General features: G+C 36.8%; 1 protein-coding gene across 1 annotated transcript in view; it reads right to left on the reverse strand.

Annotated features, from left to right (window-relative positions):
- SYTL5 (synaptotagmin like 5) overlaps positions 1-26,702 on the reverse strand; it is a 103,585-nt gene that overhangs the window by 61,121 nt on the left and 15,762 nt on the right. The window contains exon 2 of the mRNA XM_059384564.1: positions 23,890-24,099. Within this exon, the coding sequence (XP_059240547.1) occupies positions 23,890-24,099 (210 nt within the window). The remainder of the gene's footprint in view (positions 1-23,889; positions 24,100-26,702) is intronic.

Consider the following 26,702-nt stretch of genomic DNA (forward strand, 5'->3'; position numbering starts at 1 on the left):
TATCAAATATTTATTGCATTCCTACTAGGTACTAGGCCTTCCGTTAAGGCTAGGAGTAAAAATGTCAATAAGACAAGCAGGGACCCCGGCCTTATGTAGAAGATAGTCTATATTTTTTCTTTTTTTCCAAACACAAAATTTGAAAAACAAATCCCTAGATACATTATGGTAAAACGGCAGAACACCCCAGAAAAAGAGAACATCTTACAGATAGGTAGAGAGGAAAAAAATTTCCCAAATTACATACAAAGAAATGACAATTAGAATGATAGTTGACTTTCAATAGTAATAATAAAATATGGAATCTATCCAGTCAATGATCTCTTCAAAGTACTGGAAGGAAATAACTACCAACCGAAAATTGTGTATACAGAAAACTACTGTTCAGGAATGAGGATGAAATAAAAAAAAATTCAGCAAATTAAAAACTGAAATGATTAATTGTCAACAGAGTTTCACTAAAGGAAGATCTAAAAGACTGTACTTCAAGAAGTAAAAGAGATCTCAGATATAAAAGGAAATGGTGACATAGCAGGAATGCTCATAATAGCCAAACTGTGGAAAAAGCTGAGATGCCCTTCAACAGACGAATGAAGAAAGCTATGGTCCATATATACAATGGAATATTACTCAGCCATCAGAAAAGATGAATACCCAACTTTTGCATCAACATGGATGGGACTGGAGGAGATTATGCTGAGTGAAATTAAATCAAGCAGAAAAAGGCAATTATCACATGGTTTCACTTATTTGTGGAACATAAGGAATAACATGGAGGACATTAGGAGAAGGAAAGGAAAAGTGAAGAGGGGGAAACAAGACAAACCATGAGAGACTGTGGACTCTGAGAAACAACCTGAGGATTTTGGAGGGGAGGGGGGTCCAGGGATGGGTGAGCCTGGTGGTGGGTATTAAGGAGGGCACGTATTTCATGGAGCACAGGGTGTTGTACATAAACAATGAATCTTAGAACACTGCATCAAAAACTAATGATGTACTGTATGGTAACTAACATAACACAATAAAAGAATTTAAAAAAAAGAAATGGTGGCAAATGAAATTAGTAAAACATGTGGATAAATCTAAACAGTGATATATATACAAAATTAAAATATCTAATTGTTGAATTAAAAAAATAAGATATGTCTAGACAATAACTTAAAAAATGAAAGCCTACAAATATATATATCTAAAACAAAACAAAAAGTATATATAAGCCAGGGGGTGGGAGTCAAGATGGCGGAGGAGTAGCAGGTGAGATGACATCAGGTTGCGGGAGTTCAGTTAGATAGTTATCAAACCATTCCGAACACCTACAAATCCAACAGGAGAGCTAAGAGAAGAGCAGCAATTCTAGAAACAGAAAATCAGCCACTTTCTGAAAGTTTTTCCTCCATGCATTTGGCCCTTAACTTTCTTCATGTGACTGTGCATCCCAGCTACTTATTTATAACGACCCACAGAAGATTCTCTGGAGGAATAACATGGAGGACATTAGGAGAAGGAAAGGAAAAGTGAATTGGGGTAAATTGGAGGGGGAAACAAAGCATTAGAGACTGTGGACTCTGAGAAACAAATGGAGGGTTTTGGAGGGAAGGGAAGGGGAGGGGAGTGGGAGGTTGGGTGAGCCTGGTGATGGGTATTAAGGAGGGCACGTATTGCATGAAGCACTGGGTGTGGTGCATAAACAATGAATCTTGGAACACTGAAAAAATAAAATAATAATAATTTTTTAAAAAAAGTATATATAAGCCAGGGAGAAGATATTCAAAGTTTAAGAAGATCAAATTCCTTTTCTTAATTAGAAGAAAAATAAAACTACTGATTCATAAAATTGAATATGAATGTTGTGATTTCTAGAGTAACCACTGAAAATAAAAATCATATATAATATCTGCACTAGTCAAAAATATAAAATGGAATGAGAAAAATATATTTTAATCTGTAAGAAGTATGAATAAAAGCAAATAAAATCTACAGATAATATATAAAGGTAAATATTATAGTGACCACAATAGAAACAAATGTACATATTACACTAATTACTATGAATATAAGTAAACTGAACTACAGTTTAAGAAAAAATACTGTCAGATTAAACTTTAAAAATTATGTATGGCATATATGTATAGCATGTGTATGTATATACATGTATTATGTATATAGCATACAAGTATAGAAAATATTTACATAATTTAAAATAGCATATATGCTATATAGAAGAGTCTCACTGTAAGCATATGGACATAGAAATGTTAAAAGTCAAGGGTAGAATAAGATATACCATGTAAATGTTAATTTAAAAAACTTGATACAGTTGTATTAATGGCAGACAAAATAGACAAAGACAAAAGCATTTCTAGAAGTGAAGAAACCCATTAAAAAACCTTCAAATTAGTAAAGACTAACAGTCAAACAGAAGATTGGGCAATGGTCATAAATAGTCATATCACAAAAAAGGAGACCAAAAAGACCAATAAACCTATGAAAATGTGATCAACCTCGTTAGTCATCAGAAAATTTCAGATTAAAATCACAGTAAGATATCTACTTATCTCTCTCAGTTTGGCAAAAATTTAAAATTTTTGTGAATCCAAGTGTTGGTCAGATTGTGAAATAAAACAAAACAAAACAAAGCTTTTTATAATGCTGGTGGAGTTTAAACTGCTATAATCGCTATGAAAAACAATTTTAAATTATTTTGTAAAAATGAAAAATGCTCATATCATTTGTCCTACAAATTCATTCCTAGGTGGACTCCCTAGAGAAGTCTTCTCAAACATTTTTGGCATAGGTCACAGTAAAAAATATGTTTTATATCAGAAAATATATTCCAGAACAGTCCAGAAAATACAAACATACATATTTACATACATATATACAAACACATTTGTTATTATATTTACACACACATATAACTATCCGTATACCGACATTTTCTGTTCTATTTTCTTTTTAGTGCTGGTCACAACCCATCAATGGGACAATGGGTCATGACCTATAGTTTTAAAAACCCCACCTTAGGGAAACTCTTGTATGTCTTTGTCAGGACATATGTACAAGAATGTCATAGCAAGAACAAACAAAACCCAAACCCAGCAAGAGGAAGGAAATAATAAAGATTAGAGCAGAAATAAAGGATAGAGAAACTAAAACCAATAAAACAGATCAATGAAACCAAGAGCTGGTTCTTTGAAAAGACCAACAAAACTGATAAATCTCTAAGAAGATTCATTTTTAAAAAAAAGAGAGATCCCAAGTAAACAAAATTACTAATGAGAGAGGAGAAATAACAACCAACACCACAGAAATACAAGCAATTTTAAGAGAATATTATGAAAACCCATATGCCAACAAATTGGACAACCTAGAAGAAACAGATACCAAACTGTAGCAGGAAGAAATACAAAATGTGAACAAAACAATCACCAGCAATAGAATAGAATCAGTAATCAAAAACTAAACAAAACAAAACAAAAATTTACAACAAACAAAAATCCTGGACCAAATTACATGAAAAACACAAAAGGAAGGAAAACTTCCAAATTCATTTAATGAGTCCACTATCACCCTGATGCCAAAACCAGATAAAGACACCACAAAAAAAAAAAAAAAAGAGAGAGAGAGAGAGAGAACTATAGGCCAATATCTGTCATGAATATAAATGCAACAATCAAAACAAAGTATTAGCAAATCAAATCCAACAATACACTACAAATGTCATAAACCATAATTAGGAGGGATTTATTCCTGGGATTCAAGGGTGGTTCCATATTCACAAAACAATCAATGTGATATATTACTTCATAAGATAAAGGATGAAAAAAACATATGATCATCAAAAGATGCAGAAAAAGCACTTGGCAAAGTACAACATCCATTCATGATAAAAACCCTGCACAAACTAGGTGACTAATATAACATAATAATAAAAAATAAATAGGGGCGCCTGGGTGGCTTAGAGAGTTAAGTCTCTGCCTTTGGCTCAGGTCATGATCTCAGGGTCCTGGGATCGAGACCTGCATTGGGCTCTCTGCCCCCTCTATCTGCCTGCCTCTCTGCCTACTTGTGATCTCTTGCTCTCTATCAAATAAATAAATAAAATCGTCAAAAATAAATAAATAAATTCGTCAAAAAAAAAAAAAAAAGGTAGGTCTAGAGGACACATATCCCAACATAATAAAGGACATATATACAAAACCCACAGCCGACATCATACTCAGTGAGGAAAAACTGAGGACTTCCCCCTAAGGTCAGGAAGAAGACAAGGATGTCTACTCTTACCATTTTCATTCAATATAGGACTGCAAGTCCTAGCCACAGCAATTAGACAACATAAAGAAATAAAAGGCATCCAAATTGGTAAGGAAGAGTAAAATTCTCACTATGTGCAAATGATACTACATATAGAAAACTAAAATGACTCTACCAAAAAACTTCCAGAAACGATAAATGAATTCAGTAAAGTCACAGGATATAAAATCAATGTACAGAAATCTGTTGCATTCCTATATAGTAATAATGAAGCAGGAAAAAGTAAAATTAATGAAACAATCCCATTTATAATTGGACAAAAAACCCCAGTAAAATAGCTCAGAACAAACTCAACCAAAATGGTGAAAGATCTACATTCTGAAAACTATAAAACACCCATGAAAAAATTCAAGAAGATGCAAAGAAATGGAAAGATCTTCCATCTCGTGGGTTGGAAGAACAAATAGTGTTAAAATGTCTATACTACCCAAAGCAACCTACAGATTTAATGCAATTTCTATTAAAATACCAACAGGGTTTTTTCACAGAACTAGAACAAACAATCCTAAAATTTGTATGGAGCCACAAAAGGCCTCAAATAGCCAAAGAAATCTTGAAAAAGGAAAACAAAATTGGAGGTATCGCAATTCCAGATTTCAAGTTATATTACACAGTGGTAGTAATTTAAAAATGGTATAGTACTGGCATAAAAAATTGACATATAGGTCAATGGAATAGAATAGAAAACCAAGAAATAAACCTACAGTTATATAGTCAATTAATCTTCAACAAAGGAAGAATGAATATAAAGTGGGAAAAAGTGTCTTTTTAAAAGATTTATTTGAGAGAGTTTGGGGGAGGGACAGAGGGAGAAGAAGAGAGAAAATCCAGTCAGACTCCCTGCTGAGCATGGAGCTGGATGCTGAGCTCCATCCCATGACCTTGAGATCACAATTGGAGCCAAAATCAAGAGTAAGAAGAAGAAGACAAGGATGGATGGATGATGAGCCACTCGGGTGCCCCAGAAGACAGTCTCTTCAATAGTGTTGGGAAAACCAGACAGCCATTTGCAAAAGAATGAAGCTGGACAATTTTTTTTTTTTGCTGCATACACTAACATAAACTCAAAATGGATGAAAGAAGTAAATGTGAGACCTGAAACCAGAAAAATCCTTGAAAAGAGCACAGGCCACAGTATCTGTGACAATGGCCACAGCAACATATTTCTCGGTATGCCTCCTGGGGTAAGAGACATAAAAGCAAAAATAAAGTATCAGGCTATATCAAAAGAAAAATCTTCTACACATTGAGAGAAACAATTAACAAAACTAAAAGGCAACCTAATGAATGGGAGACGAAATCTGTACATGACATATCTGATAAAGGGTTAGTATCCAAATATATAAAGAGCTGATACAACTCAACCCCCCAAAAGCAAATAATTCAATTAAAAAATGGGCAGAAGTCATGAACAGACATTTTTCCAAAAAGACATACAGATGGCCAACAGATAAAAAGATTCTCAATATCACTTATCATCGGGGAAATGCAAATCAAAACTATAATGAGATATCACCTCACTTCCACCTGTCAGAAGAGCTAAAATCAAAACACAAGAGACAAAAAGTGTTGGCAAGGATGTGGAGAAAAGGGAACGCTCTTGCACTCGTGGTGGGAATGCAAATTGCTGCAGCCACTATGGAAAACAGTATGGAGGTTTCTCAAAAAAATTAAAATAGAACTACTCATGATCCATGAATCACAGTACTGGATATTTATCCCCCAAACACAAAAACACGAATTCAAAGGCATACACGCACCCCTATGTTTATTGCAGCTTTACAAAAGCCAAACTGTGGAAGCAACCCAAGTGTCCAACAACAGATGAATGGATAGAGATGTGGAGCGCACACACATGGAATGTCATTTAGTCACAAATGTGAAATCTTTCCATTTGTAACAACATAAGTAGAGCTAGGGAGTATAATTCTAAGTGAAATAAGTCAGAGAAAGACCAACACCATATGATCTCATTCATATGTGGAACTTAGGAAAAAACAACCAAAGGGAAAGAGAGAGAGAAAGAGAGAGAGAGAGAGAGAGAGAGAGAGAAATCAAGAAAGACTGTTAACTAAAGAGAACAAACTGATGGTTACCAGAAGGGAGGTAGGTAGGGTGATGGGGGATTTAGGGGATGGGGATTAAAGAGTACACTTAATCATGATGAAAATAAAATTTAAAAAATGAAATTGGAAAAAAATATTCTGGCCGCATTTTTATAACATTATAAAGTAAAACAGTATAAATGCCCATCAACAATAGACACCTTACATGATGATACAATAGTGATGATAAAGATGCATGTAATGGTATTCACAGAAACATGGGTAGATTTCACAAAAGAATGCTGAGATGAAAATGTCACAAAGAATACATACAGTAGTGTTTGCAGTTTTGTAGCCCTCAAAAATGAATGATTATAAAACATATCACTTAAGGACATATCCAAGTGCAGCAACACCATAAAGCAAAGCAAGGGAATGAAAAATAGAAAACGAGAATGGTCTCATTCTTAAACAGGGTGATGAAGATACACTCCTTTTATTTATTTATTCATTCCTTCATTTATTTATTTATTTATTTAGAATGCTTTTTAAAAAAAGATTTTATTTATTTAGAAAGAGAGAAAGAGGTCACAAGTAGGCAGAGAGGCAGGCGGGGGGGGGGGGGGCAGCAGGCTCCCAGCTGAGCAGAGAGCCCGATGTGGGGCTCGATCCCAGGACCCTGAGACCATGACCTGAGCTGAAGGCAGAGGCTTAACCCACTGAGCTACCCAGGCGCCCCACAGACACTCCTTTTATTATTGTTTAAACTGTACATACACATTACAGAGTGTCTTTCTATATATGATACTTTCACATTAAAAGAAACCCCCTAGTCTATGTAGGTGTTTAGAGACCATTCCATAGTTAACAAAGCATTCTAAAAACTGGGGAGTGCTCATATATATAATTATATATTGAAATAAATTGAAATCATATATTGAAAAATATGAGTGAAAAATAGCATGTCAAGGCACTCAAAACAGCTTCTTACCACTCCAAAATTCTCTGGGTCAATGTGGGATCACTCTGATGTGAATCTCTCCCTTGCAGCTGGATTATGGAAATTTGACAAAGTAAGGGTGATTTTGAAATCACTCTGTGGTAACTGTCAATGCCCATCAAACCAAAGATCACCAGGAACCCGCTTATGGCTGGACGAGTTGATATATTTTTCATCACAATGAAGGACAAGACAGGCCATGAACCACGGGACAGCTCAGGAAGAGGGCATTTGTAAGAGGTTAATATAGGATTTGGGTTTTTGTTAGGTAATTTTGGAGAGAGTTCAAGGGAGCAGGGATTTGGTCTAGATTTGGTCTAGATGTCAGGAAGTGGGAACAATGCTACAACCAGGGTCTTGCGTTTCCTGTAGAAGGAGGCAAATGGGAACAAGGCTGAAGCTTCAACTGGTAAAGAAGCAGCAGTTTATTCACATTAGTCGGAAAAGGGGGGATGTTTTGCTTTTTGTGCCTTGAACAGTCATCTTATTTTTGTCTGTTCTTGGACAAGACTATGTATTGTCTTTACTGTGTTTCATTTCATCATGGTTGCAGTATAATCCTGTGGGATGCCCGTGCTCTGAGATGATGTCCAACAGGAGAACACCATGGCCTTCTGGTGAGTGTCAGCTCATCTCCTACTAACAGCAAAGCCTGTGTGTAAACATCAGGCCAGTTTCCAGATGTCAGGGGCTGAATGAATCTTTGTCATAACAAAGGGCTATACATTCCCTTTTGCACTCTCTGTACTATCTTTTTTCAAGTTTACTGATGGAGACTCATATTTTAGCTATTTCGGTGATATTTCATCTACTTCAGTAATTATTACTAATTTGTTGAAAACAAAATCAGTTTCCTCCTTCTTTAAAAAGAGAAAGACTCTCACAAGGATATGCAATGGCATGAAATGTCATAGCATGGCATGAACAGAAGATCAAGTCATCAATACCATAAAGGTAATTCATTTTTTGGTTCCATCATGTTGTCTGAGTTCAACTGGAGTACTGATGAGGAAAAATGACCATTATGACTGTCTTTGTGTTGGACGGCAACCGCCTCCGTTAGTATAATTATGTGGAATTTTGTAGTTCTCATTAAGAGAGCAAAATGAATGAACTGGCTGTGTCAGGGTCCCTTTCATTCTGTTCCTAGAGTTAGATCTGAGACTAGACCTATAGCAACCAACTTGTCAAAATGAGAAGTGATTGTAGAAAATGTCAAGGGCTGCTCAGCCCTTTGTAACAGGTCGCCTCCCCCCACCCACGAGTCCTTGCTATAAATTGTTCCAGCGGTCCAGCAATAAAAATCTCTTTACTTTGATCCCATCCAAGGTAAATTACAATAAAGGTTGTGCTTCCAGCTGATTAGAGAATGAGTCACTTTCTGACTAATCTCATCTCTTAGAGGTCAGGGTGAGAATTTCAATTTTACGGTCTATTAAGCATGGAGACAGCCCAGTGGCTGCTGGAGCATTCCCTCCCAACAAACAAAGGGTGTTCACTGCCAAGAAAATATCATCCATGCTTCCTTTTTGAAAACCACTCCATAGACAGCAAATAAGATATTTCTAATCCTGACAAATAGTTGAAGTCTCAGAGATCACACAGACTAGGAGTAGGGATAGTAGAGCAGCAATGGTCTATTTTCAGCTTTAAAAATAAGGAGGGACTTGGAGAAGTCAAATTAGACACTCATCATGTAAATTTCCAGCTGTCACAGAAGGATGTAAGTTGTTGCAGAAGCGTAAGAATTAATTGAAAGCTCTGTTTCTGCCTCCAGACATTTGAAAGCATAAAAACAGCATTTATGCTACTGAGAAGACAATACTGTAATGAAATCATCTTCCTTCTCTGACTGTGAAACCATTCAGGGTGGTCCATGTTTTATTCATCTTTGTATCTGCAACTCCTTCTCTATCAATAGGTTATCAATAAATATTATAGAAGGGAAGAATCGATGGGTTGATGCATGGATGGATCAACTGGACAGGTGGATGGATGTGTTTGTTAAGTTATTGTTTCATCAATATATGTAGTACAGTGATTCAGAAGTTCTATATTAATGCACTGATATCTACTAAGGAAGACACAGCACTTTCAAATCATTATTATTTATTCTTACACTCTTCTGACAACAACTGGTATTATAACTTTCTGTGACAGCTGAGAATTTACTCTGTTCTGAGGATAAATGTAGTTGGTATAGCTCATGGATTTTTTTGTATTTTTTTCAATCCCATGCGGCTGACAGAAGAAAACCACATTTGTTCCAAAATTGCTTAAACCTGAAATGCTTTAAGTGGAAACCTGCCATCTACTCACTCACTCACTCATTCACTCACCCGTGTATCCATTCCTTTGCTTATCCATCCATCGTTAACAGTCACTATGTACACTGAGTACTCACTACAGGCCTTCTTTTAGGTACTAGAACTACATCAGTGAACACTGTCGATAAAAATCTGTGCCCTCGTGGTTATAAAGCTTATATTCTAATGGACGAAGAAAGATAATAAACAGGAATAATAAGTAAAATACATAGCATACATGCAGTAAGGTAAAAAAAAACACAGGAAGGGGTGTATTAGTTTGGGTAGAGTGGCTTCCATAACAAACAACTTCCAAATTCCATTGACTTACCACATTTAAAACTTCTCTCTTATTACTATAACCGAATGTTGATCTGACAAGATTTAGAGGAAAGTTTATGTCAATCAGACCTGCAATTACCATCTATGCTGTCTAGCAGACCAGCTGATGGCAAAACTTTCAATTACCAGTGTGTGAATACACCAGTGTAAGACCCTAGGGTCTTACACTGAGAAGTATGCTTCAGTGATTACAAGTGGCATTCAGAGGCTAAAAACAAAATTCCTCTTCCCATATAGAAGCTCGAGACAACTCCTGATTGATTGAAGGGCTCATGACTCACAGTCCCTAGTTACTATTGTCTGAGCAAATGAGGGTCCAGTGTTGGAGGGAGAACAGTAATGGAATAAGAAATAGAAATGATTTAATACTAGGAATCAAATAAAAATACTGTATAAGATTAGAAAAATAGTTATTGAGAAATTCCTTATAAGTCTTCAGACTCTGCAACTGGAAAGTCAGTCATTTATTAAAATTCCATTTTCTTCTTCATTGCCCTGAAATGGTAAACCCCACCTTGACAGCATTTTATGGAAAAAGAGCTGGGTGAAGAAATAAACTTTGATACTCATCCCAACTCTATTAACTCCTTATACACATCCTAACCTCTTAATTTTCTAATTTCCACTATTTATAAAATCTAAAATCAATTGCCTCTCTTACATAATCAGTATACTTTGAGACCTTGAAGGACTATTCCTGAGGAGTAAATGGGACCCAAAACAAGATCAGCTCTCACAGAGGAAGAACTCCAATTCTGAAATCAGCTCAATCTCTGATTTGATTAATATAATCTTGAATATTCAGTGGTCCTGTTTTCTTCCCCTCCTGGAAGTAAAATACACGCTCTCAATTGATACATATTGTTACAGAGAGTCTCGCCAATTTTTACAATTTTTCAAATACTTTGTCCATCAGTCAAAAGTTACCAGGTTTATGAGAAAACAGGATATGACCAAAACCAAGAAAAACAAACAGATCAGTCCCATAAGGGACTCAGAAAATAGAATGATCATTCATAGACTTTTAAGTAATTATAATTTTTCCAAGAAATTACAGGGAAAGGATGAAAGTCAGCAGAGAGCCAGAAACATAACAAAAGCAAAACAAAAAAATCTAAAACTGAAAAAAATTAATTTAAAAATTTTTAAAAAGAAAAATCTAAAACTGAAAAACACAACTGAATTAATGAATTAAAGAGCTGTGCTCAGCAGCAAATTAGACATAGTCAAGCATAAGATTAGTGAATTGAAAGATCAGAAAAAATATACAAAACGAATTCAGAGATATAAAGGGATAAAATGTGGAAAGAAGTATAAGAGATACATGAAAGCTATTGAATAAAACTAAGATACATATTTGGAGTATCTGGAGGAGAGAGAGGGGAAAGAGCAATATGTGAAGAGATGTTATGTGAGCAATATTCAAATATGACAAAAGATATTAATAGATGCAGACTTAAGACATTCTAGATACCTCAAAATGTACAAATATAAAGAAAAGCAGACATAGGCTAGATGTGTTATAGAAACCGTGTAAATCCAACAGAAAAGAGGAAGATATTAAAAGGAGGCAATGGAAACTACTGGTACAATTGATTCTTGGACAACTCAACTTTAAACAGCATGGGTTCACTTACATGTAGATTTTTTCCAAAATACTGGTAAAATTTTTGAAGTTTAGTGACAATTTGAAAAAACTCACAGATGAACTGCACAGCCTGGAAATAATTTCTTAAAAATCAAGAAAAATTTAGGTATGTCATGAATGCATAAAATATATGCAGACACTAGTCTGTCTTATCATTTAATATCATAAAATACATACAAATATATTATCAACAGTTAAAGTTTATCAGAATTTATGCAAAGACTTACAGACCATACAGGGTACTCTTTGCAGTTGAGAAAAATGTAAGCAAATGTCAAGATGAAGGATTAAAGCACGACTGCATGAAATTACTTGTAGTATAAACTGTTCTGATGTAGTAATTTTGTAGTCCCCTCCTGTTGCTACCGTGGTGAGCTCCAGTGTTGCAAGTGCATGCCATGTGACACTAGTCATCATCACATGGACGGTTATCTCTACAGTAAACCGCATATCCCAAGAAAAAGTGATCACTCATGGTTTTCCTATTTGTTGTTTTAGTGCAATACCTCAAACTTCCAACAACACCACTGGACCCATACCAAGTGCCACTAGTGATGCTGCAAGTGCTCCCAAGAAGCAGAGAAAAGACATGGCATCATAAGGAAAGGACGAATTGCTTGACAGGCACGAAGATTGAGGTCTGTAGCTGTGCTTAGCCAGCAGTTCAAGACATATGAAGCCAGTGGAAGACCATAAAAAAAAAAAAGAAAAAGAAACTCATGAAGCCCTTGCTGCAGTTAGAACCAGCAGGTGCAAAAACCTTGGCGCTTTTTGAAAAATACCTAGCTCATAATGAAAATGCAGATTTTATGTAGGTGCAAGATTGCTAGAAGAAAGGCATAACCTATAGATTCTAATCATTTGGGGAAAAAATGAAATCTTTATATGATAACCTAAAGCAAAAGGAAGGTGAATGATCTAAAGATGGAGAATTTAATGCCCACAAAGGATGGCTTGATAATTTCATAAAGAGGTTTGACTTTAAAAAAAAAGGTCAAGATAACAAGAGAATCAGCTTTGGCCAACTAAGCAGCAGCAGATGAGTTCCTAGATGTTACTTACATACTCACTGAGGAGAAAGGATATTTGCTAGAGCAGGTTTTTAATGCAGGTGAAAGTGCCCTATTTTGCGAGAAAAAAAAATGCCACAAAGGACATTTGTTACTAATGAAGAGAAACAAGCACTAGGATTTAAGGCAGGAAGAAATAGGCTGACTGTATTGTTTTATGAAAGTGCGGTTTGGTTTATGAACAGGACTGCCCTTATTGTAAAGCAACCCCAGAACCTTGGAGGGAAAAGATAAACATTAGCTGCTAGTGTTTTGGTTGTAGAACAAGAATGCCTGATCAATGAGAACCCTACTTCTAAACTGATTTCATCCATGCTTTGTCCCTGAAGTCAGGAAATAGCCTGCCAGTAAGGGACTGCCTTTTCAAGTTCTTTTGATATTGGACAATGCCCCTGGCTACCCAGAATCCCATGAGTTCCACACCAAGGGCACTGAAGTGGTCCATTTGCCACTTAAATATAATGTCTCTACTTCAGCCTCAGATCAGAGGGCCATAAGGACATTTAAGACTTGTTATACATGGTACTCTATGGAATGGACTGTCAACATTATGGAAGAGAACCCTGATAGAGAAAACATGAGAGCATGGGAGAACTACACCACTGAAGATGCCATCACTGTTAAAGGAGAAGCCTTTCATTAGTTTTCTTACTGTTATATTACCCTACATTAAGCTTCTCTCTCCTAGTTGGAGAAATTGTGTATCAGCCTATCATTACAGGTAAGTGGTTTTAAAAAAGTAACAATGTTCCCCAAGCTGTATTATTAATATGACTCTAATACCATACACCATAAAAAATTGTCTAACAATTCATTCATTCATGTATAGGCTAGGCTACCACAAAGCAAGAGTATCAATTACATTAGGCCACCAAAAAGCAATCATATTGCTTCTTCCTCATTATCAATGCATGAGTCATCATACCTATAAATAAATGCAAATTTCTTTTTCACATTATCTTTTGAGGTCTAATGTTAATAAGATATGTAATGTCTACCGTATTTTTTAACGATCTATTTATTTATTTATTTATTTATTATTTTATTTTTTTTTTTAGAGTATTTTTTTTTTAAGATTTTATTTATTTATTTGACAGAGAGAGATCACAAGTAGGCAGAGAGGCAGGCAGAGAGAGAGGAGGAAGCAGGCTCCCTGCTGAGCAGAGAGCCCGATGTGGGACTCGATCCCAGGACCCTGAGATCATGACCTGAGCCGAAGGCAGTGGCTTAACCCACTGAGCCACCCAGGCGCCCCGCGATTTATTTATTTTAGAGAGAGCGCACATGTGAGCAGAGGGAGAGGCAGAGGGAGAGGGAGAGCGAGAATCCTCAAGCAAACACTGCTGAGTGTGAGGCCAGATGCAGGGCCTGACCCCAGGACCCTGGGATCATGACCCAAGCTGAAATTAAGAGTAAGCTGCTTAACCAACTGAGCCACCCATATGCCCCTAACATCTACAGTATTTTATATCATAGAGGACAATACTGGTATAGGGACTGACAGATGGTTCATCCTATAAACAGATGATGGAAATTTACATTATTGATAAATATAATACAGTACTATAAATGTATTTTCTCTTATGATTTTCTTAATAAAACTTTTTTTCTTGTTTACTTTATTGTCAAAATACAGTATATAATACTGGTAACATACACAGTATATGCTAATGAACTGTACATATTATTGGTAAGGCTTCTGGTCAACAAAGTCTATTAAGTTTTCACAGAGTCAAAAGTTATACATGGATTTTTGACTATGTGTGTGGGGGGGGGGTCAGTGTCCCTAATCCACATTGTTCAAGGGTCAACAGTACTTTCAAAAAAGCAACAGCATAGTGACATCGGATCTCTCTCTTTTTTAAAAGATTATTTACTTATTTGACAGAGAGAGAAAGATCACAAGAAGGCAGAGAGGAATGTGGCGGGGGGGAAGCAAGCTCCCCACTGAGCAGAGAGCCCAATGTGGACCTCCATCCCAGGACCCTGGGATCACGACCTGAGCCAAAGGCAGAGGCTTTCACCCACTGAGCCACCCAGGAGCCCCTGACTTTGGATTTCTTAACAGAAACATTGGAAACAAAAAGCCAATGGAATAATGTCTTCAAATGAGTGAAACTTAATAACTTCTAACCTAGAATTCAATAACAAGCAAAAACATGCTTGAAAATTAAGAGTAAAATAAAGCATTGTGAAGAAAAACAAAAACTGAGAATATTTATCACTAGGAGAACTCCACTAAAAAAAAATACTGAAGGGTTCCTTTAACCAGAAAGAAACACAGAAATGTAGTAATAATGGAATGGAAATCTAAGTGAATACAGACTATAAAAAAATAATATCTTGTGGGATATTATTGTTAGTCTACATGATGTATTATTACATTAGTATAGGTTATACGTTAGTCATATCAATCTGAATGTCTGTGTCCCCCTCATAATTCATGTTGAAACATAATCCTATTGTGATGGTATTTGAGGGTGGAGCCTTTAGCGGGTGACTGCTCCCCTTATAAAGAAACTACAGGGAGCTCCCTTGCCCCTTTCACAATGTGAGGATGAGAACACAACTATCTATGAACCAGGAAGCAGGCCCTCAGAAGACAACATACCTGCCAGAACCTTGATCTTGGTCTTCCCAGTCCAAAGACTGTGTGAAATAAATTTCTGTTGCTTATAAGCCACCCTGTCTATGTTATTCTCTTAAAGCTGTCTGAACGGACTAAGAGAAAGTATGTATGTGTGCAAATCTCTCTAAGTATAAATCCATATGTATGTACATGTGTACAGATACAAACAGATATACAGATATTTAAAATGTACTATAGCACTAGAAGGGGAGTAAAAGGAGTTAAAGGATTTTAAGATTCTGGTACTGTGTCAGAAGTGCCAAAGGTACTAATTTATACTAGATTTTAATAAGTCAAGAGTGTATGTTGTAATTTCTAGAGTAATCATTATATAAGTGATAAAAAATTTTTAAATAATAGAGGAGAGAAACAGAAAAAATATATAGACAACTGAAATTAAGGAAAAGAAATATAAAAAACAATGGAACAGATGGGACAGAGAGTGAGTATGTAGGTGACACATTTTAAGTAAAATATATAAGTAATTTTGTTAGTACAAATGGAATAAATATCTTAATGACAACAATTGTTGGACAGGATTTAACACATACATGCACAATTACATGCTACTTATAAGAGATACACCTTAAATATAAGGAAAGAGAATGGTCAAAAATAAAAGAATAAAAGAGGATTTACCAAACACACACTGAAAGAAACACACACACACACACACACACACAACGCTGCTGCTGCCATAACAACAAAGAAAGTGAACTTTAAGAAAAAAATCAGAACTAGACATCAGGATGGAGTTTTCATAACGAAAAAGGTTTCTGCACACCCATAAAATATCACACAATCCAAAATATTTAAGCATGCAAGACTACCATTTCAACATATATAAAGAAAATATTATCAGAACTAAAAGGATCAAATAGAAAACCCACAATCATTATTGAGAGAGTTTAGTATATACCTCTCAATATCAGATAGAATACAGAGAAAAAACGATCAGTAAGGATACGTGGTATTTGGACAACACAATTAACAAACATCATTTATGAACATATCTAGGTTATTCAAATAAACAACTGCAGAATTCTTTTTTCAATGGTGTAAGAAACACTGAGCAAAACTGACCATTCGCTGGGCCAAATTTCAAAGATTGAAATCACATAAAGTATGTTCTTTGACCGCAATGGAATTAAGCTAGCAATCGATATCAAAAAGAGATACAGAAAAATCCCACAGAACTGGAAGCAAAAGACAATTATAAAGAACTCATAATTAAGGAAAAAGATGGAAATTAGACAACAGAATGAAATAAATTTCTGAAATATGATTGATATAAAAATGGAGGGGATGTAGTTAAAGCAGTGAAAACAGGAAAATATGTGTCCTTAAATGCATATATTAGAGAATACAAAGGCTACAAAATCAAACATCTAAACATAATTAATGTAAGAAAAAGCAGAATGAGATATAACATATGGAACCTGGATATACCAAAAGGATAAGACTATATCCATTGAAATATCAGGGAATATAGAAACTGGAAAAGTTTGAGTCATCACAATGTTAGAGTTACTTGAGAAGAATCTGGGATCCAAATCTCAGTCCAGAGCAAAAGTCATAGAGAGGATTCCATATGGAGACATGAGGATATAATACTTATTCACCTAAAATTCATCAAATACCATAGGGAAAAGCTGAATGACAGTGTTCTCAGATAACCTTCTCTTATAGATTAGCCATGCTTAGAATGACTTTTCTTAAACATATCAATTATACTCACAATTTTTAAATTAAATATCCATGACACAAGAAATTAATGAAAAATATAATAAACCCAAAGAAAGTAAAAAGAAGGAAATAAAGAAGGCAGAAAGCAATAAAATTAAAAACAAATACGCAATATGGCAAAAAGATACAAATGTTACAAAACAAGAAATAGAACTGTCATTCTTCACAGATGATAGGATTGTATATAAATAAAGGCTCCACAAAAACGGTTACAGATTAGAAGTAAATTCAACAACATTTCTAAAGACAGGGTCAGACTACCCAAATCAATTGCATTTCCACACACCAACAGTTAAAAAATAAAATTTAAGAAAGATTATATCTGTAATAACATAAAAGCCAAATACTTGGAATAAATTTAATAATGTTTTAGACTTGTACCACAAGACTATAAAATATTATTGAAAGAAATTAAAAGCAAATAAATGGAAAGGCCATAGTGTTTCCATATTGAGAGACTAAGTTTTAAAAGATGTCAATACTCACCAAAAGTATCTATTGATATAATACGATCCCTATAAGAAATACCAGTAGGGTTTATTTTGTGGAAATTGTTAGGTTGATTCTTAAAATTTATATGAAAATACCAGGGGCCTATAACAGCCAGGGCAACCTGAACAAAAAACAGGTTGCAAGTCCACTGGATATAAAACTTTTATATAAAACTACAATAATCAAAATACTGTGGCACTGGCACAATGTTAGACACCTTTTAGAGCAGGCATAAATAATACTTGGTTTATGAAAGTGACACTGTAGATCAGTGAAAAAGTGATGGTCATTCTAATTAATGGTCCTGAGTCATGTACATATATATATTCAAACAGAAAAATAAATCCCTAGCTCATAGCATACACAAAAATCAGTTCCAGGTAGACTGTAGGGCTAAAGGTGAATGTTAACTCAGTAACAATACAGAAGATCACATAGAAGAATATTTTCATGACTTGGGAGTTAGGGGAAGATTTCTTTGACAGGATACAGACCCCCCCCCCACTAATCAAATAAGAAAAGATAAATTAAGTTACTAAGAATTAGAGATTTCTGTTCTTCAAATCGTATCTGTAACAGAAAGAACCAACATCGTTTGTATGCGGAATATATAAAGAGGTTCTTCCACTGAGTTAGTAAAAGACAGACGATAGAAACATAAGCAGACTTGAACTAGCACTTCACAAAAAGAGATGTTTAAATGGTCAAAAAATATCTGATAATATTCTCATGAGTAATGAAATGTAAATCTACGACACACCCAATAAAATTATAAAAACAAAAACCAAAAAGTAAAAATATAAATAACCACCACTCTGGTGCATTGCTAGCGAGATGGTAACATGACACAACCACTTTGTAAAGTCATCTGGCATCATCTAGTGAAATTGAACACATACATATTCTATGACACAGCCATTTTAGTCCCACGTCAATATCCAACAGAAATGCATACACGTGTGGACCAAGAGACAAGTACAAGAATCTTTATAATACCATTATAGCAGAAAGCTATTACAACCCACTCAGGCAAGCTAAGAAGCGTCCAAGACTGAAAACAGCAATTTGTACATTACTTACTTGACTCACAGATGTATCACGATACTTTTAACCAGAAAGCAAAGTGCATTATTGGTAGTTTTTCCAAATAGGTAGGTGGAGAAATAGCCAAAGGAAATAATTTGATTTCATGGGAAAAGAAGACATCCAAATTACTTTTTGCATCCTAACTTGCAGATGATTAAATTCCGCTTAGAAAATGAGATTTTGGACTTCTGGGGAAGGTGGTGGAGCAGGAGGACCCTAAGCTCACCTCATCCCACAGATAAAACTAGATAACACCCACATCAGTGAATGTAACCAAGAGAATGACCCAAAGCCTGGCAGGACAGACTCTCCACAGCTAAATATAGGTAAGAGGACACATCAAATAGAGAAAGAAGGGCAGAGATGCAGTTGGGAGCTAAATGGACCTATAGGACTGTCCCTGGGAGAGAGGGATACTGCAGGCGTGGAAAGGGGAGAGGAACAGAGGAGCTCCCCACCCCAGGCATCCCAGGCATGGAGAACCTGCACCAGGAAGACGAATTCCCATAACATTTGGCTTTGAAAACCAGAGGGACCTAATTTTGTGAGGTCTTAGAATCAGCAGGGCTTAACTCCTGGGACTTAAAGACACAGAGGGCTTGGTTCCGGAACTGCCAGGAGGGCAAAAGGACCCTGAATCCCCATCCTTGAGGAGACAGCACAACAAAGAGCCCCACTGAGATAAATCACAGAAGCAGCAGTTTGAAAAGTGCCTGGGGGTATAGGGGAGGGCGATGAGCTGTTTAATCTCAGAGCGTGTGCTAGAGGGGTACAGATCACTGGGAGACTTCTCTAAGAACAAAAGAGCTGGCAGTCACCATTTCCCCCTCCATCACCCCCCACCCAACCTAGACACACAGACACTTGGGAGAGCCAACTTGCTAACAGTGGGCCATGCCCTTGTATCTTCCTATGAACCTGCCCCCTCCAATAAGCTCTTTAACCAGGCCCTATTCAAAGTGGTTCTGTAAGACTGGCAGTGTGCAAGTAGTCCCAAAAGGGACCAGCACCACTCCAAACCGACTCCCGCTTCATAGAGAGGGGGAGATAACCATACACCCCAGTCCCACGGCAGCCCCAAACGTGGGCTGGCGGCAGACACCTGGTCTGACTATAGAGCTTGCCCGCCAACAAAAGCAAGGGAGACAACACAGGGAAGGTGCCCTGCTGTTCAGGGCTACTATACTTCTTGCAAATGTCTGGTCTGACCCAACTCAAGTCCAGGGGGGCCCCAGACTGGTCAGTTGACACCAGAGGGACCACACCCTGCCCACAAGCAGAGAGCACCATTGCAAACAACTTGACTGAAGGCAAAAGCAGCTCAGTCACAATCGTAGTGTACACACAAGCAGAGAGCACCATTGCAAACAACTTGACTGAAGGCAAAAGCAGCTCAGTCACAATCGTAGTGTACACACCACACACATAGGAGACACCTGTGAAGAACCAGGTTCTGGTGAACATGGTATGTTACACTGTAGGGCCCTAGAATATTTCTTCTTTGTAAGGCTATTACTTTCAAGAGAAGAAGATATAGGGGTTCAGTTCTTAGATCATGTGACTCTTGATCTTTGGGGTTATGAGTTCAAGCCCCATATTGGGCATGGAGCCTACTTTAAAAAAGGGGGGAGAGATTGAGAGAGAGAGAGTGCGTGCAAGAGCAGGAAATGTAGCTGACTTTCTTAACACAGAAACAGACACAAAGAGTCAGACAAAATGAGAAGACAGAGGATGGTCCTAAATGAAAGAACAGGGCAAAATCACAGCAAGAGAGCTTAATGAAATGGAGATAAGTAATATGCCTGATAGAGAATTTAAAGTAATGGTCATAAAGACAGTCACTGGATTTGAGAAGAGTGGAGGACCATAGAGAGATTCTTAACAAACAGATAGAAAACATAAAAAAAAGAAGAACCAATCAGAGATGAAGAATTTAATAAGTGAAGTTGAAAATACACTACAGGGAACAGTAAACTAGAGGAAGCAGAAGAATGGATTAGTGACTTGGCGGACAGAGTAGTAGACAGCAATCAAGCTGAACAGGAAAGAGAAAAATAATAATAAAAAAGGAAAAACAGACTTAGGGAACTCAGTGACACCATTAAGCATAATAACATTCACATTCCAGGGATCCCAGAAGGAGAAGAGACAGAAAAGGGGGCAGAAAATGTATTTGAGGAAATGAGGCTGAAAACTTCCTGAATCTGGAGAACAAAACAAAAATCCAGATCCAGGGGGCACAGAGAGTCCACAACAAAATCAACCCAAGACATGTAGTAATTAAAATGGCACAAAGCAGTGATAAAGAGAGAATTTTAAAAGCAGCATGAGAAAAGAAAACTGTTACATAAAAGGGAAATCCCATAAGGCTATTAGCTGACTTTTTTAACAGCAACATTATAGGCCAGAACAGAGTGACATGATACAGTCAAAATGCCGGAAGGAAAAAAACCTGTAGCCAACAACACTCTAACCAGCCAGGCTGTGTCATTCAGAATAGAAGAGATAAAGAGTTTCCGAGACAAACAAAATTTAAAGGAATTCCTGGCTACTAAACCAGCCTTACAAGAAAGGGGACTCCAAATGGAAAACAAAGACCATAAGCAGGAGTAAGAAAAGTAGGAAGCATAAAAGCAGTAAGATTAAGCATATCTATAAAAATCAGTCAAGAGAATCACAAAATAATAGAAAGTTAGGTATGACAATACATACCTGAAACATTGTAGGAGGGGGGCAAAGGACAGGTTCAACCTTGAATGGCCATCAACTTAATATAATATAGATGGCTATATGCACAAGATGTTCTATGCAAACCTCATGGTAACCACAAACCAAACATCAGTAATACACATGCAAAAAATGAGAAAGGAATCCAAGTACATCACTAAAGAAAACCAGCAAACCGTGAGAGTACAGAGGAAAAAAAAAAAGGAACTAAGAATGACAAAAAGAACCACAAAACAGATAACAAAATGGCAAGAAGTACATACCTATCAACAATTACTTCAAATGTAAGTGGACTAAACACTCCAATCAAAAGATACAGAGGGACAGAACTGATAAAAAAGGAAAGACTGATCTATATGCTGCATACAAGAGACAGATTTCAGACCTAAAGACACAGGCAGATTGAAAGTGAAGGGATAGGAAAGCGTTTATCATGCAAAAGAATGTGAAAAGAATGCCAAGGTAGCAATACTTTTATCAGGCAAAAGAGACTTTACAACAAAGACTGTTATAAGAGACAAAGAAAACTATATAATAATAAGGAGGACAATCCAATAATATGTAACAATTGTAAATATTTATGCTCCCACCATGGCATCACCCAAAATACATAAAACAGTTAATAACAAACATAAAGGAACTAATCAGTAGTAACACAATAATAGTAGAGAACTTTAACATTCTACTCTCATCAATAGACAGATTATCCAAACAGAAAAATCAACAATGAAAACAGTGTCTTTGAATGACACATTGGACAGATAGATTTAACAGACATATTCAGAAATTCCATTCTAAATCAGCAGAATACATACTCTTTTCATGTGCACATGGAACATTCTCCAGAAGAGACTACATACTAGGCCAAAGTACAAGTCACAACAAATTCAAAAAGACTGAAGTCATACCACGTACCTTTACTGACCACAACAATATGCAACTAGAAATCAACCACAAGAAAAAACCTGGACAGACCACAAATACATGGAGGTTAAATGACAAGCTACTAAACCACAAATGGGTCAATCAAGAAATCCAAGAGGAAATAAAAAGTATATGGAGACAAATGAAAATGAAAACACAATGGTCTAAAACGTTTGGAAAGCAGCAAAAGCTGTTCGATGAGGGAAGTTTATAGCAATATAGGCCTACCTCATGAAGCAATAAAACTCTCCAATGAACAACCTAACCTTACAACTAAAGGAGCTAGAAAAGAACAAATAAAACCCCAAACCAGCAGAAGGAAGGAAATAACAAAGATTAGAGTAGAAATAAATGAAATAGGAGCTTAAAAAAAAAAACAACAATGGAACAGATCAATGAAACCAGGAGCTGGTTATTTGAAAGGATCAATAAATATGATAAACCTCTAGCCAGAATCATCGAGAAAAGGTGAGAGAGAGAGAGAGGTAAAATAAAGTCAGAAATGACAGAGCAATAACAACAAACATGACAGAAATACAAAAAGATTATAAGAGGATATTATGAAAAATTAAATGCCAACAAACTGGACAATCTTGAAGAAATGGATAAATTCGTAGAAACATGTAACTTTCCGAAACTAAATCAGGAAGAAATAAAATATTTGAACAGATTATCAGCAATTGTAATTGAATGAGTAATTGAAAGACTTCCAATAAGCAAGAGTCCAGGACCAGATGCCTTCACAGATGATTACAGAGAGTGACTACCTAGTCTTCTCAAAGTACTACAAAAATAGTAGAAGAAGGAAAACTTCCAAATTCATCCTATGAGGCCAGCTTAACCCTGACACCAAAACAAGATAAAGATACTAAAAGAGAGAGAACGCTACAGGCCAATATATTCGATGAGCAAAGATGCCAAAATCCTCAACAAAACACTAGCAAGCTGAATCCAACAATTTAATTAAAGAAATCACTCACCATAATCAACTGGAATTAATTCCTGGGATGCAAGAGTGGTTCAATATTCACAAATCAATCAAAATGATATATCACATAGATAAGAGAAAGGACAGAAACCATATGATCATTTCAGTAGAGGCAGAAAAAGCTTTGCCCCCCCCCCCAGCTGCTAGGGAGAGCAGGATGGTAATTTCATACTCATCTTGTGAGTGACCCCAGACATCTAAGGATGGCCTTGGGGAGTTGTCTGTGGCTCCGAGAAGACGTGTGAAGTCAGGTGGGGCTAGAAGTGAAGAAAGCTTGTGGGTGGTTTTCACATGTAGAAAGAGACCTCATTCTGTGAAGCCTCCAATTTTAAAACTAAAAATTTTTTAAAGTAAAAATACCATTCTCTGTCTCTATTTTGCTCGTGTATGCTCGCTCACGCTCACCCCTACTCCTCCAGAATTCTACAAAGGCATTGCTAACCCTGGGTGGGGCTAGATTTTAATTCTACTCTCTATCCCTGAATTTTAAACATGCTTTTCCTTCTTTCTTTCCCCACACCAAACCCTTCAATCCTCAAATCTGGCTTTCCACACACAGGCGAGAAACTCACGCGACTTTGGCACAGACAGTGCACTTCCAGCTGCCATCGAGGCCCGGGACCCGACACTCGCTGCACACTCTCAGGGAGCAGGCCCGGCATGGATCTCCTCGGTCAAATATTAAGCCCAGGTTTCTCTGGCAGTGAACACAGACTCTGTTCGTTTGTTGCTGAGTCTTCCCACTTCTACGTTTTGCTTCTAAGAGTTCATTTTTCAGCTTCCTAGCAGGAGAGAGGGGGAAAAATCACTTAAAAAACAAACAAACAGGAGTGGAGCTCTCTTCATTGAAGGGGTATTTTCATTTGGGAGAAGACTTGAAAGAATCAAGTAGTCAGAGCCAGTCACTTTCAGAAAACACAGTTTCTCTCTTTTGAATCAACAATCCTTTGATACCAGTAGTTGAAAAACATAGTGCTTGTGTCTTGCATTTGAATTTTAACATCCTCCACTAGTGCTACGATTTTGCTCTTAGTACTTATTGCCATTCTATGCAAACTTCTCCAGTAGACTTTCAACAACATAACACTAGAACACCACTGACCTGGCGGCTCGCACAACAGACAGGATGCAAGAGTCTGAAATCAAATTTGGCAACACTGATAACTTCTCTTCAGTGATCCAACAGAGAGTTTTCTACAAGGACAGGTCCCACCATTTCAGATCTCAATACCTGTGCTTTCGCATTTGAGGCTTTCTAACAACTCCCACCGACTTCTGGTTTTGCTGTCAGATATGTCTAGGCTAGGTGCTGTCATGAATTAGCTGTGCAGCTGGAGACAACAATTCACCCACTATGCCTTGGTCTCTTGATTTCTTAAAATGGGGGTAATAAGGTTCTTACATAATTGTTTTGAAGATTCAACAGGGTGTGTAGTGCATAAACAATGAATCTTGAAACACTGAAAAAAATAAAATGTAATTTAAAAAAAAGATTCAACAAGATGATAGATATAAAGATACCAGCATGGTACCCTGCAATTACGAAGTGAATGCTAGTTCCATGTTCCTTCTTTTACTACCTGACATGCAATCTGTTTAGATACACACATGAGAATTGAGCTATTTAAAGGGATGCAACAAAGCAATTAAGGAATTTTATGGGAATGCAGAATCTCAAGCCCCACCTCAGACAAAATCTCCAGGTGATCAGAGTTTGAGAAGCAAAGCTTTGGAACATTTGAGCTCAAATTTGGGTATACTCTGGAATCACCTGGGAAGATTTTAAAAATAGTGATTCTCGAGTCTCACCCTTCTCTCTGCCAGACTCTGATGGCATTTTTTTTAAAGTGGTACTATTTATTCTAATATACTGCCAAATTTGGAAGACAGTACTCTAAAAGATAGGTTCGTCTCCACTTTAAAGTTTCAGAGACATGTTGTTCCTTTATGCTATCCATCTCCAGTCCCTTCTTCTTCTTCTTCTTTTTAAAGGTTTATTTTGGAGAGAGATATCGTGCACATGAGCAGGGTGTGGGGCAGAGAGAGGGAGAGAGAGACAATCCCCAGCAGACTCCCTGCTGAGTGTAGAGCCTGAGTGCAGTGGGGCTGGATCTTAGGACTCTGAGAGATCATAACCTGAGCCAAAACCAAGAGTCGGAGACTTAATCAGCTGGGTCACCTAGATGCCCCTTCAGTCTCTTCTTGAACACAATATTTCTGTTCCTGAAAAAACAAACATCCCAGAATCAGTGTACACATCTACCATTTCCTTTTACATTTGTGATACTGCACTTCGTTATATCAGACTAGACTAGCATGTCCCCAAAAGCAGGAATGATGACTTTAGTTTCTTGAATATACTGTTTATGACCCAACTCCGTGCTAGACTCTAAGGTCCTTAAATGTTATAAACTATTTACTGCTTCTTTGGGGTCTTCAAAATAACTTGTGAAGTATTACGATGTCATTCAAGTTCAAGATTGTGAGTAGTGTACATAAAACCAGAAACTAGGTCTTTTCATTCCTAGCCTTATGAGAGATTTCTAAATGCGAAGGTTTCTAAAACTTTTAACTGTCTCCTCCATTTATCCAATGACCATTTCCTGAGTGTATATTGTGTGTCAGGCCTTTTGGCATTTGGAGACAAGAATGAATCAAAACAGGTATTTGCTAAGAAATTCCCATGATCCTCATGTTAGTCAATAAGGGGACAAACCAAGAAAGATGATGCATGGGATACAACAGGCAGATACAGATTGCTCTTAAGAACTCGTTCTTATCCACCAGAACACAAGCAAGAACCCACAACAAGTTTTCCTCATTCCTGGTTTAGAGCTTACAAAAGGGTCTTTGTGCCCTTTTTTTCATGAATGACTGGCTTATGAAATTGAATGTAAGAAAAGCTCCACACAATTTACTTTTGAAACCTGTAGAAGCTACAGGCTTTCAAATAACAGAATGAGTTCTCATTTGAAAACCACAATTGTATTATCTGGAGAATGACAAGAGATGTTTGAACACCTCGGGGCGAAAGGGACATAAAACATTGCTTATTCGAAATCTACAACAATGCATTCAACATTGTCAAAGAAACCAGGTAATTAAAATGGGTGGAACAAAGATAGCACTCATGAGGGGCACCTGGGTGGCTCAGTGGGTTAAAGCCTCTGCCTTCGGTAAAGGTCGTGATCCCGGGGTCCTGGGATGGAGCCCCGAATCAGGCTCTCTGCTCGGGGGGAGCCTGCTTCCCTTCCTGCCTCCCTGCCTACTTGTGATCTCTGTCTGTCAAATAAATAAATAAAATCTTTATTAAAAAAAAAAAAGATACCACTCGTGAATAGCAGTCCTACTTGAATAAGCTCCTGGGCTAAAGAGTAATAAGTGG

This window comes from Mustela nigripes, chromosome X (genome assembly GCF_022355385.1).
Source record: "Mustela nigripes isolate SB6536 chromosome X, MUSNIG.SB6536, whole genome shotgun sequence".
In the NCBI taxonomy this organism is placed as follows: Eukaryota; Metazoa; Chordata; class Mammalia; order Carnivora; family Mustelidae; genus Mustela; species Mustela nigripes.